Source organism: Urocitellus parryii, chromosome 10, assembly GCF_045843805.1.
Source record: "Urocitellus parryii isolate mUroPar1 chromosome 10, mUroPar1.hap1, whole genome shotgun sequence".
NCBI lineage: Eukaryota > Metazoa > Chordata > Mammalia > Rodentia > Sciuridae > Urocitellus > Urocitellus parryii.
In genome coordinates, this window is record NC_135540.1 from 32300907 (window position 1) to 32313594 (window position 12688).

The following is a 12688-nucleotide window of genomic DNA, read 5'->3' on the forward strand; positions in this document are numbered from 1 at the left end:
GCATCTGAGATTTCTGCTTTGGTGGGTGGCGGAAAGTCTTGCACAGGTGCTGATGCCAATGGTCCCGCCTGGACACCCAGTAGTCCTGCGTGGATGAGTAGTTGGGAGACCTACTCTGACCCTGAGGCCTGGAGCCTTGCACAGGCACTGCGGCCATGATTCCTGCAGTATTCTCACTTCTTGAGTCCAGGTCACAGAGTGATACAGAATGCTGCCTCCCTCAGGCCCACCCTTTTGCAGTCTTGGGATTCTCAATGTCTCTCTCTGAAAAAACAGAAATGCCATAATTTCTACGGGGTCCTACACCATGATTTTTCCTATATGTCCTCCAAAATTTCTAACAGTTTAATGATCTCTAAATAAATGTTGTTGAAATGCATTTATAAGTAAATAAATATAATAAAAATATAATATGCTGATTACTTTTTAAGTCCTGACTGAAAAAAAAAAAAGACTCTTTTTGTAGATAAAGTATGTCTTTTGTCCTCCAAATACTAAGGACAGAGTACAAGTGGTGAGAATTGAACCCAGTGCCTCAAAAACACATGCTTTTTGAGAAAAGAATGGAAGAATGAATGAATGCATTTTTAAGAACACACTGAACTTTCACCTAGATCTTAAACCCAAATATTTAACAATTTACCTTTACATAATACAAACATTTAAACAGGACATGAAGTATAATCTGGAATCTAAATCAAGTTAGAATCACTACTAGAAAGGATTCTCAGCTAGGATGACAGCCAGTAGCTCAGGGGATGACTTCAGATAGTTAAGCAATCATTGATGCTCCATCACATGACCACTCTTCTGATCCGAATCTCTCCCTTCCCAGTTATGGAAACTGACTTGGAAAAGTTATCAGTGGTTCATGCAGCTTCTTTTGTCTTGGCTTTTTTATTTTTGTTTTGTTGTTGTTGTTTTTAACTTGGCTTGTTTTGTTTCTAGTACAGTACATTGCTTTTGTTTTTTTAAAAAAAATTAAAATTTAGAGTTTTTCCAATAGAGCCACAATTATGGGGCACTGGTGTATGACAAACAACTTCGTAAGTTTGTGATACAAGGGAAATCTTTCCAAACAACTTACTGGAAGTGGAAATGACCACCTCTTGAGTAAACATAGTTCAACTATAGATACTAATTAGCAGTTCCCTTAATAATTAATTTTAAGGTGGTGAATGTAGGCAATGATATATTTAAAATCACAAAACTGAGCTTTTGAGTGTATTTTAAACAGAAAACACTGTTTTCTTTTTTTTTCTTTTTTTTAATTTTTTCAGATGTTGGTGGACCTTTATTTTGTTCATTTATTTGTATGTGGTGCTCAGAATCTAACCCAGTGCCTCACACATGCTAGGCAAGCACTCTGCCACTGAGCCACAACCCCAGCCCCCCAAAACACTGTTTTCATTGTCATTAAAATCAAATGCCTTCTGATATTTATTAATTAAAAATAAACAATATAGCACTGAGGTTGTAACTCAGTGGTAGAGTGCTTGCCTGGCACAAGTGAGGCACTGGGTTCAATCCTCAGCACCACATAAAAATAAGTAAATAAAGATATTTTGTCCATTTACAACTAAAAAATATTTAAAAATAAAGTATATAAATTAAAATCAATTTTCTCCAAATTTTATTATTTTTTAATTTTTGTCAGAATTATAATGTAATCTAAATTTAAGAAAATCTGAATATATTTAACAATATAAAATTGACAAACCTAATTCAAATGATAGGAGAGTGACATAGTGAAATAAAATGTTTCCTGAAATCTAGTACTAAAGTAAGTACAGTTTATAGTTATTTATGTTGTAATTTAAAAGTAATAAAGTGAGGGAAATCAAATTAAAAAAAAAAAAACTTTATGTACATTTTACATTTATTTCAGGTCACTCCAGTGGAACATCTTAAGAAAGCTTCCTCCTGATGGCTTCAGGAAGTACCACTATCTTCAAAAGCTGTAAGAAAAAAATTAAATTCATGATATTAAAATTAATATTTTGGGGTGGTAGAACCCAACATTTATACCATCGCTTAAATCTAATTTCCCTTCAGGGAATTATTTAGCTGTTACCTGGAGATTTTTCTGAATAGTTCTAGAAGGCATTCCAGAAAAAACCTGAGATACCTATTCCCAAAAAAATGGGAGCATGTGTGCTGTGAATTCTCTACCACACTTCCCCAAAGTGGAAATACGTACACAGGTGCTTTTACTCTGTATGAGCCTAGCGTGGATCCCCTCAATGCCCAGCTTAGAGAACAATGCAATTATCTTTTGCCAAATTTGCCATCAAGACTAAAGAGTGAAGAATTTTCTTCCATATGTTCATAAATCTGGTCTCTACATAACACAGCAAGTCATGGTTTGAAACCTCTGGGCATGTTCTGGGGGGACTTCATTCCATTTCACGTTGGCCTTGTACGTCATTTTATGTTGGCCTCAGGTGGTATCTGACTTGATTTTTCCCATCCACAGTGACCCAGGTGATGTTTAACTGTGATTCAGGTTAACTTTGTGATTAAATCTTATTGTCATATACTTGAATTATTGTGTTAACTATGTCACTAAATCACAGGTTCTAGAAAACATCTCAGAGTTCCTCAGATCATTTTTATAGATGTATTGGTTTTAGTTTTCTTTTTATACTAGAGAAAACTGGTGTAGTAATACATACCTGCACTTTTTTAAATTTTTTTTTACTTGTTGTCAAACCTTTATTTTATTTATTTATTTATATGCAATGCTGAGAATCGAACCCACAGCCTCACACATGCCAGGCAAGCGCTCTACCACTGAGCCACAACCCTAGCCCCATATCTGTACTTTTTTAAAGAGAACAGGTGAAAATAGAATAGAATCAAAATAAAAAATAACTACTTCATTCAGTTAAATGTTCTAAAACCTTATATAATCTGCAGAAAAAAAAATTATCTTATACTTGAAAATTAAAATTTGAATGCAAATGATTTTTAAGAACTTCTTGCTGAACAATAATCAATATACAGAGAAGAGCTTTTCAAACTTAACCCTCTACTAGAGGCCCTGGCTTTGATCCGAAACACCAACAAAAATAAAAACAACAATAAAAAATTAAATAAATTAAATTTTAAAATTAGACCTAATACAAAAACTTCAAGAAGTTACTTTCTTATTTTAGATTCTAATTTCTGAAGTCTAAAGAATTTTTCTGAACTGTAGCACCACCTTATGTTCATATGTTTAAAAGGAGTTAGACTACAAGTCTTTCAAATGCAGGTTTACATAACACAGAAGTTGAGCATTTTTGCACAAAAAAAACATTGAATTAAATCTTAAACAGCCAATTTGTTTCAACTAACAAAATGATCAAAATAATTTTATAACAAAAAGAAGAAAAAAGCTTCTACTTGATTATTGAAAGTATAGCTTGACTAAGTCATTACAATAGTTACAATAAACATATAAATATGTTAAAGCTTTTCTTTGAATTAGTGAGAAAGATTAATTACCTGTTACATGATTAGGCCCACAGCATGTCATATGAAATTTTTAGATGCATAGTAAATTTCATAAGACATTTTACAATCAAAGTTACATTTTTTTTTTTTGCATGTTGGAGAATAGCAAGTCTATTCTGGTCATTGATTTCCCCTCTATTGTTCCTAAAATTTATAATGAATTATATATAAATTTAGAACACCCTAAAGAACAAAGGCAACCCACATTCCAAACAAGAATGCAGCCTTGCTACCCTTATTTTGTCATTTCCCACAACCTAGGACAAATACACATAGAAATGCAAAGGTTTATGTGGGCTTATGCATTACAATAGACTATATACTGATACCTCTTTCTTTTGACCTCCAGTTAACTGAAGGTCAAACTGCCAGCATTACTTGAGTTGCCTATATAAGCCTGCATTCTTGTTTCGACACTCCAGTCTAATTTATATTCTTTCAGACTTGACTTTTTTAATTTATATTTTTTACTTTTGCCATTTATATTCCTTGTAAGTTGCCTCAAACACTTTTGGAACAAGGCTTAGGGTGTCTAATAAAATTAAAGTTGATTGGCTTGGATGATTTGTGATTAACATGGAATATTCTGTGTAGTATTAAAGCTGTCATACACTTACAGTTTTGCCAGCACTATGTTAAAAATTTACTTAAAAATTTGACTACTTAAAAATTTGAATAATTATAGCAGGACATGTTTTAAAAAGTCTGGCATCTAGGCTTAACTCATTAGTGACTGCTTTACTACACATAAAAGTTTTATCACTAGTAAATTCAAGTCGTAAATTTTAGTTAATATCTACATCTTTATAACAAGAATTTCTAAATAAATACTAACCAAAGCATACATGAATTTAGTAGCAAAACAAAAAGACATGGAACTGGGGTTGTGGCTCAGTGATACTGTACTTGCCTAGCACGTATGAGGCCCTGGGTTTGGTCCTCAGCACCACATAAAAATAATAAAATAATAAAGGTATTGTGTCCAATTATAACTAAAAAACTTTTTTAAAAAAAGACATGATATCCACTTTCTCTATGTTATTTTATTATGTTTAACTTTTTTCCAATTTTTAAATTTTGGTTCAATACAGATAACATAAAATTTACAATATTAACCATTTTGAAATGTATATTCAGAGGCCTTAAGAACATGTGAATTATTATGCTTCATCAGCCCCATCCATCCTCAGAATGCCTTTCATCTTGCAAAACTGAAACTGTTTCATTGTTTTCCTTATTAATAATCATTTTTCAGGTATCTGCAACACAATAAGATTAGGTCTGTATCCATCTCTGCTTTCAAAGGACTGCACAGCCTTACTAAACTGTAAGTACCACTGCTAATTCATTTGCCCACACCACAGAGCTCTATCAGTCTGACCTATTCCAATCCAGCCCAGCCCACTGCTCAGGACAATGCCAAGGGACACAGGGCATTGTGACTGAGCATGGGATTCAGAGTCAGACAGATTTCATCACTCACTACAAGTGACCTTGAGCAAGTTATTTATTTGTTTGTTTGTTTGTTTATTAAGCATCAGTTCCCTCTCCTGTAAAGTACAAATGATAATAGTACCTTCCTCTCGGGATCATGGTTGAAAACAAATGAGAAAATTCCTAGGCAGCATTAAGTACTCTGGGCCTAATACATAGTAAGCACTCTGTGTAAATTAGCCATGGAGACATGATGGTTGAATGAACTTAGTGAAATTTAAAAAGCCTAATGGCATATTCATAAAGAATAAAAAATGCAAGGACTTCCCCAGTTACTCAGTTTCGTTTGTTTTATTTTTGCTTTTTTGGTGCTAAAGATTGAACAAGGACTTTGTGCCTGCTAGCATGCACTCTGCCACTGAATAATATACCCCCAGCCCTTCAGTTATTCTTTTTTCACTAATCCTGCTTTTATAAATACATAAAGCACCATAAGTTTTAAAAAAACAAAGACTTTGCCAGATGTGTAGTAGTGCACACCTGTAAGCAACTTAGTGAGATCCTGTCTCAAAATTTAAAAAAAAAAAAAAAATTGAAGGTTGGAGATGTAACTCAGTGGTAAAGTGCCCCTAGGTTCAATCCCCAGTACCAAATCATCATCATCATCATCATCATCAAAGATTTTTATTGTGGTAAAATATACATAATATAAAATTTACCATTTTAACCATTTTAAATGTACAATTTAGTTATTAGACACAGCCCACCTTGTTGTGCACAACCATCTTCTTCCAGAACTTTTCATCTTCTCCAGTAGAAACTCCACATCTGTTTAAACTGTCCATTTCCCCTGCCTTTAGCCCCTGGCATCCACCATTCTACTTTCTGTTTCTCTGAAGTGACTATTATAAGAACTTCATATAATTGGAATCATAAGATATGTGTGTTTTGTATCTGATTTATTTCACTTAATGTAATGTTTCTGATGTCCATCCCTGCTGTAGCACGTGTCAGAATTTCCTCCTTTTTTAGGATGAAGAATATTCCACTATATGTATAGACCACCTTACCCTTATCCATTCACCTGTCATGAACATCTGGGTTGTTCCACATTTCAGCTATTGTGAATCATGCTGCTATGAACATGGGAGTACAAATCTGTTTGGGTCCCTGCTTCCAATTCTGTAAGCCCAGAAATGTAATTAATGGATCACAAGGTAGTTCTACATTTGATTTTTTTTAAGGAGTTTCCATACTGTTTTCCACAGCTGCTTGCACCATTTTCCTTTCTCACCAGCAATGCATAAGTGCCGCAACCTGGCTGGGCACAGAATCACAAGCCACTCAAGCAGGAACAAAACTTTATTTTTAAAAAAGCCGCCAATACCCTGTGCGCATCGGCATCTGGCTAGCAAGCTGGTCCACACACGTGGGTGCGTCTACCCGGACAGGGGGCCCAGACCTCCCCCGGAAATCCCTCCTACTATCCTTCCCCAACCAATGGGAACTCTCCGGGAGTCCCGTAACATGAGTCCCGTAGCAGGCCGAGAGGTGAACAGCAGGAGTCCAATTTCCATATGAATGTAAATCTTAACATAATCATATCATCTCAATGGCTAGCTGGCAGTCACCTTAACCAAAGGTGCCATGCATCATAATACTTTGCTGTGGCTCCTAGCACATAAGAGTTCCAAATTCTCCACATCTTCACCAACACTAGTCATTTTCTGGTTTTGTTTGCTTGGACAATAACTATCCTAATAAGTGTGAAGTGGCGGTACATCATTGTGCTTAAGAGCAAAGCTTTTGTAAATAGAATTTTTCAAAGTTCATGTATTTCATGTATTCATCCATTTGGTATCAAGCAGCCTCTTAGAAGAAGCAAATACAACCTGAAATCACATAAATAACTCCCTGGAGTCCCATTTCTGTCCCTTTGGTTTTTATCCTACCCCATTCTCTATCCTAACCAGAGAAACTCGTTCCCATCCTATTTCTAGTTCATAATGGCAGAGAGTGAAATTTGGCCAAGAATATCTAGCAAGGATATACAAAGGAGAGGGAAGCCACAGGAGACTCAGAGACTCACAGAGCCACGGTGGCTGAGTCATCCTGCCTTCTCCCTCACCCCTACCCTTCTTATGAAAGTGCCCAAAGTCAGTATAGGACACAGTCTCATCTGGCTCCTAACTATCTTTCTCTCCATGAATCTGTGCAAAACTTTCTAAACAGAATCTCTTTGGTGGATATTCCATGGATAAGGAGAAAGGTAGCACAAAAGCTGGAGAACACATGTCAAAGTGTCCTCCGTTTCTTTCCATCTTTTTGTCCCTTGGCACTGGGAATATTGCTTGAGGGTTAAAGCTGCCACCTAACTCTATTTTTTCATAAATCATCATAAAATACCAACTCTTCTTTTATCTAAAAGTACTCATTCACCTCTGCAGGGTGCAAGGTCTTCAGGTTGACACCGTGGGGGCCATAGGATTAATGAATCCGACACGCTGCCTCAAGGAGTTGCTACCTGAGTAGTTCAGGCAGAGCGCGGAGCTAGATTGGGGAGGTTCAGTCCTCTTGTTCTCTAGAAGCTTATGATCTAAGATGAGGAAACAACACTAACATGTGCACCATAACTAGAGACGGATGAAGAAAACATTATTCCTAAACCTGCATTGTTCAGACCTAAACCGCTATTAGGGTTCGCTGTAAAAAGTGATGGTTTGGGGCTCAAAGCAAAGGATGACTCTGAAAAATGAACAGGACTGGGCTACACAGATGAGCATGAAGTAAAACAGCAGATCAATTGACTTTTACCTGAAGGGATGGTTGTTGGTTCATAAAACAGCTTTCAGAAGTGTTCAGGGGAGGTTCTAAAGCTATTTTTTTTTTTTTGGACTGGGGATTGAACTCAGGGGCACTGGGCCACTGAGCCCCATCCCCAGCCCTATTTTGTATTTTATTTAGAGACAGGGTCTCACTGAGTTGCTTAGCGTCTCACCATTGCTGAGGCTGCCTTTGAACTCATGATCCTCCTGCCTCAGCCTTCCAAACCACTGGGAATACAGGTGTGCGCCGCTGCACCTGGCTCCTAAAGCTATTTCTTACCCATGCCTAGGCCAGATGGGCTCCAGGTTTACAAAGGAGGGAAGGAAGTGGCTTTAACCTGGGGGTCAGCCAAGAAAAAAGTCAAATCTGGCAATGAAGAACAGATTCCTGGCAAGATTTTATAGGATGTCAACTCTGATACGTAAGAGTACAGAAAAGAAATCTATAGGTTCCATATATCCACAGGAGTGAAATTCGAACTAATAACTTGTATATTAACCACAAGCAAAGAGGAAAAAGAAAAAGAAAGAAACTGGAGTGGAAAATTCAGAGACTTTTGTTGTAATAAATAATATCTACAGAGTGCTATGGCACGCATTGCCCCAAATGTCACAATAACCCTGTGAAGTAATGTTGATACTGTGCCCATTCTAGAGTCGAGGAAGCTGAAGCTTACAGGAATCGATTGCTTGGTCAAGGTCATGTTTAATAGACAGAAGAGTAAGGAATCAAATTGTTTCATAGCAGATAAGTATGGATAATCACACTAGAGAGACTGAGATAGAAAGGAACATGGCTAAAGGAAGAGATGAACACAATATGCCAGAGAGTTTGTCCACTTGCAGGGGAGAAATCAAGTTGGATGGGTGAGGCGTCAAGCTCTTTAAGAAAACATGCGATGACCTTTCCCCAGAACAGGCCCCCAGCTCTTCCAGGCCCATCTCTTGCCTGTCTTCCTTCATGGTGAGGCCTCACTACATTACCTGGGGCTGCCTTAACTTGTTACTCTTTGTCCTTCTTGTCTTTGCATAAGCTGTTTCCTCTGTCTAAAACAACTCCTGCTTTGTGAATGCCAGGCCTTCATTCAAGACCTTGCTCAGCTGTGCTTCCTTTAGTGAGACTTTTCTGTCTCCTCGTTCCTCTGTGCCCTTTAGTTCTCACACTCGCAAATCAGGTGCTTTCTGCTCTGCAATGTCAGAACAACCAACCCTACAGGATACGTTTCCCTCTGTTTTCTGTATGTTGCCTAGTAGCCCATCCACATCCTGTCTCCTCTTCAGATTCCAAGCCTCACAGAGAATAGGATGATAAACCTAGCACAGTATCACTGTGTGACTCAACTTTGTGTCACCACCATGAAATACCTGAGGCAATTAACTTACAAAGAGGAAAGGTTTATTTTGGCTCACAGTTTTAGAGGTTGCCATCTAGGATAGATTGGCCCCCATTGCTTTAGGCCTCCCTAAAGCCATCATGGTAGGTGCATGTGGCTAGGGAAAAAGGAGGGGGAAAAAAGGAAGGAGCCATGGGTCCCCCAATCCCCTTCAAAGTCGCACCCCCCAATGACCTAAGGACTTCTCTCTAGGCCCCATCTTCCATCCCCAGCACCTTCCAAAAGCACCACCCTGGGAACAAAGCCTTTAACATATGGACCATTGGGGAAAACTTCTCCAAACCACAGTAGTCATAGAGTAGGTACTCAAAACAAGTTGATGGATAAATGAGGTCAATGAAAAGAAATTGATTCATTATTATGGGGGAAATTTAAAGCTGGATAGTAATTAACCGGCACTCCTAAAGATTCAAAGGCAGGGAAATGGCAGGGTAAGAATGTTAGATGAGAACATTTAAAATGAATGATAGCTATTTTACTTTCCTAATTATGAAGTGTCGAAAAGGTACAGATTTATTACAGTCATTTCTCCCTTTCTAGGTACCTCAGTCATAACCGAATAACCTTCCTGAAGCCAGGTGTTTTTGAAGACCTTCACAGACTAGAATGGCTGTATGTTTAATTTATGTAGCATTAAGTAGTATTAGTTTTTATGTTCTAAAAATAGATAAGTGAATCCATTTTTTTTTTCTTCTGCCTGGCAGGATAATTGAAGATAATCACCTCAGTCGAATTTCCCCACTAACATTTTATGGACTAAATTCTCTTATTCTCTTGTAAGTACTAAATTAAAGGAAACATTTTCATTTAAGGGAAAGACATAAATAAAAATTAATGCTTTACAGTATGGAGATTTCTTGGAAAATTGGGAATGGAACCACCATTTGACCCAGCCATCCCTCTCCTTTGTCTATACCCAAATGACTTTTAAAAAAACAGCATACTATAGGGACACAGCCACATTGATGTTAACAGCAGCACAATTTTTTTTATTGGTTGTTCAAAACATTACAAAGCTCATGACATATCATCTTTCATACATTTGATTCAAGTGGGTTATGAACTCCCATTTTTACCCCAAATACAAATTGCAGAATCACATCGGTTACACATCCACATTTTTACATAATGCCATATTAGTGACTGTTGTATTCTGCTACCTTTCCTATCCCCTACTATCCCCCCTCCCCTCCCCTCCCCTCCCGTCTTCCCTCTCTACCTCATCTGCTGTTGTTCAATTCTCTCCCTTGTTTTCCCCCCCTTTCCCCTCACAACCTCTTATATGTAATTTTGTGTAACATTGAGGGTCTCCTACCATTTCCATATGCTTTCCCTTCTCTCTCCCTTTCCCTCCCACCACTCGTCTCTGTTTAATCTTAATCTTTTCCTCATGCTCTTCCTCCCTGCTCTGTTCTTAGTTGCTCTCCTTATATCAAAGAAGACATTTGGCATTTGTTTTTTAGGGATTGGCTAGCTTCACTTAGCATAATCTGCTCTAATGCCATCCATTTCCCTGCAAATTCCATGATTTTGTCATTTTTTAGTGCTGCATAGTACTCCATTGTGTATAGATGCCACATTTTTTTTATCCATTCGTCTATTGAAGGGCATCTTGGTTGGTTCCACAGTCTAGCTATTGTGAATTGTGCTGCTATGATCATTGATGTGGCAGTATCCCTATAGTATGCTCTTTTAAGGTCCTCAGGGAATAGTCCGAGAAGGGCAATAGCTGGGTCAAATGGTGGTTCCATTCCCAGCTTTCCCAGGAATCTCCATACTGCTTTCCAAATTGACTACACCAATTTGCAGCCGCACCAGCAATGTACAAGTGTACCCTTATGCCCACATCCTCGCCAGCACTTATTGTTGTTTGACTTCATAATGGCTGCCAATCTTACTGGAGTGAGATGGTATCTTAGGGTGGTTTTGATTTGCATTTCTCTGACTACAGCAGCACAATTCACAATAGCTAAACTCTGGAACCAATCTAGATGCCCTTCAATAGATGAATGGATTAAAAAAATGTAGCATATATACACAGTGGAATATTACTCAGCAATAAAAGAGAATAAAATCATAGCATTTGCAGGTAAATGAATGGAGTTAGAGAAAATAATGCTAAGTGAAATTAGCCAATCCAAAAAAAAAAAAATAATGCAAGTGTTTTCTCTGATCTAAGGAGGCTGATTTATAGTGGGGTAGGAAGTGGGAGCATGGGAGGAATAGATGAACTCTAGATAGGGGAGAGGAGTTGGAGGGGAAGGGAGGAGGCATAGGGTTATAAATGATGGTGGAATGTGATGGACATTATTATCCAAAGTACATGTATAAAGACATGAACTGGTGTGAATATACTTTCTATACAACCAGAGATATGAAAAAAATTTAATAATAAAGTAATCCAGACTGGGGGGAAAAAAGAATTGTAATACATACCATTGTCATATATAAATTTAAAAATTAATAAAAAAATAATGCTTTAAACATAATAACATTAAACTTGGAATTATTAAAACCCAAAAAAAGCTCTTCCAACTAAAAACTATCTCTTATTATTATTCTCTAAGGCTATTTATTTATAATTGTAACAATTTTTGTCTTCTAAGCTGGGCACAGTAATGCATGCCTGTAATCCTAGAAGCTCAGGAGGCTGAAACAGGAGGATCACGAGTTCAAAGTCAGCCTCAGCAAAAGTGAGGCACTAAGCAACTCAGTGCCTATCTCTAAATAAAATACAAAATAGGGCTGGGGATATGGCTCAATAGCCAAGTGCCCTTGAGTTCAATCCCCTGTACCCCCCGGAAAAAAAAAAAGAAACATTTTTATTCTAGAATGTCAGTCTGTCAAAACTGAATATAGTCTATCACATTTTGTTGAACTATTCTTAAGCATACCATTACCACCACACATTGATCTCGGTAAAGAAAAGCAAATTCACTTAAAATCATCTTTTTTCAGTTACTAACTTTGTTGCTTCCTCCATATGATAACTGCTATTTGTAGAAATTTTATTAGTATCAAGCATTTAAATATAACAAGACTCACAGAGTAAATAGAGAAGACAACTAACTTCGTAGATTTGCATGGTTTTATAAGAATAATTATAATACCATGTGTACCTTAAGAAAAGAACCAGAAAAAAAAATGTGACATCTTTGGTTTCTTTTCTTTTTCAGGGTGCTGATGAATAATGTCCTGACACATTTGCCAGATAAACTTTGTCAGCACATGCCAAAGCTACATTGGCTGTAAGTGATGGTATCTCATTTGAAAGAAGTCGACTAAAATCTCTACGTTGCCTGATTCATCTTGTATATTCATCTTGTACTGCTATTATCACATCACATTTTTTCAAATTACTTTGGCCTATTTTTGTATTTTATATCCCCATGATCTAACTTCTCTAAACTCTCACCAAAATGAAATATCTCAAAACAACAACTTGAGAACCAGGAAAAAGAAAGGCAAAAGGGATGTTATGGGATCTACATAATATTTCTCCCTTCCCCCACCAATCTTACCTATTAAGTTGTTACA

The 12688-nt window shown here is 37.1% G+C and overlaps 1 protein-coding gene across 3 annotated transcripts in view; it reads left to right on the forward strand.

The window, feature by feature from the left end:
• Rxfp1 (relaxin family peptide receptor 1) overlaps positions 1–12688 on the forward strand; it is an 81842-nt gene that overhangs the window by 34967 nt on the left and 34187 nt on the right. For all 3 annotated transcript variants that reach the window (XM_026395950.2, XM_026395947.2, XM_026395949.2), the window contains 5 exons: positions 1889–1960; positions 4754–4825; positions 9692–9763; positions 9856–9927; positions 12328–12399. In XM_026395950.2, coding sequence (XP_026251735.2) covers positions 1889–1960; positions 4754–4825; positions 9692–9763; positions 9856–9927; positions 12328–12399 — 360 coding nt within the window. The remainder of the gene's footprint in view (positions 1–1888; positions 1961–4753; positions 4826–9691; positions 9764–9855; positions 9928–12327; positions 12400–12688) is intronic.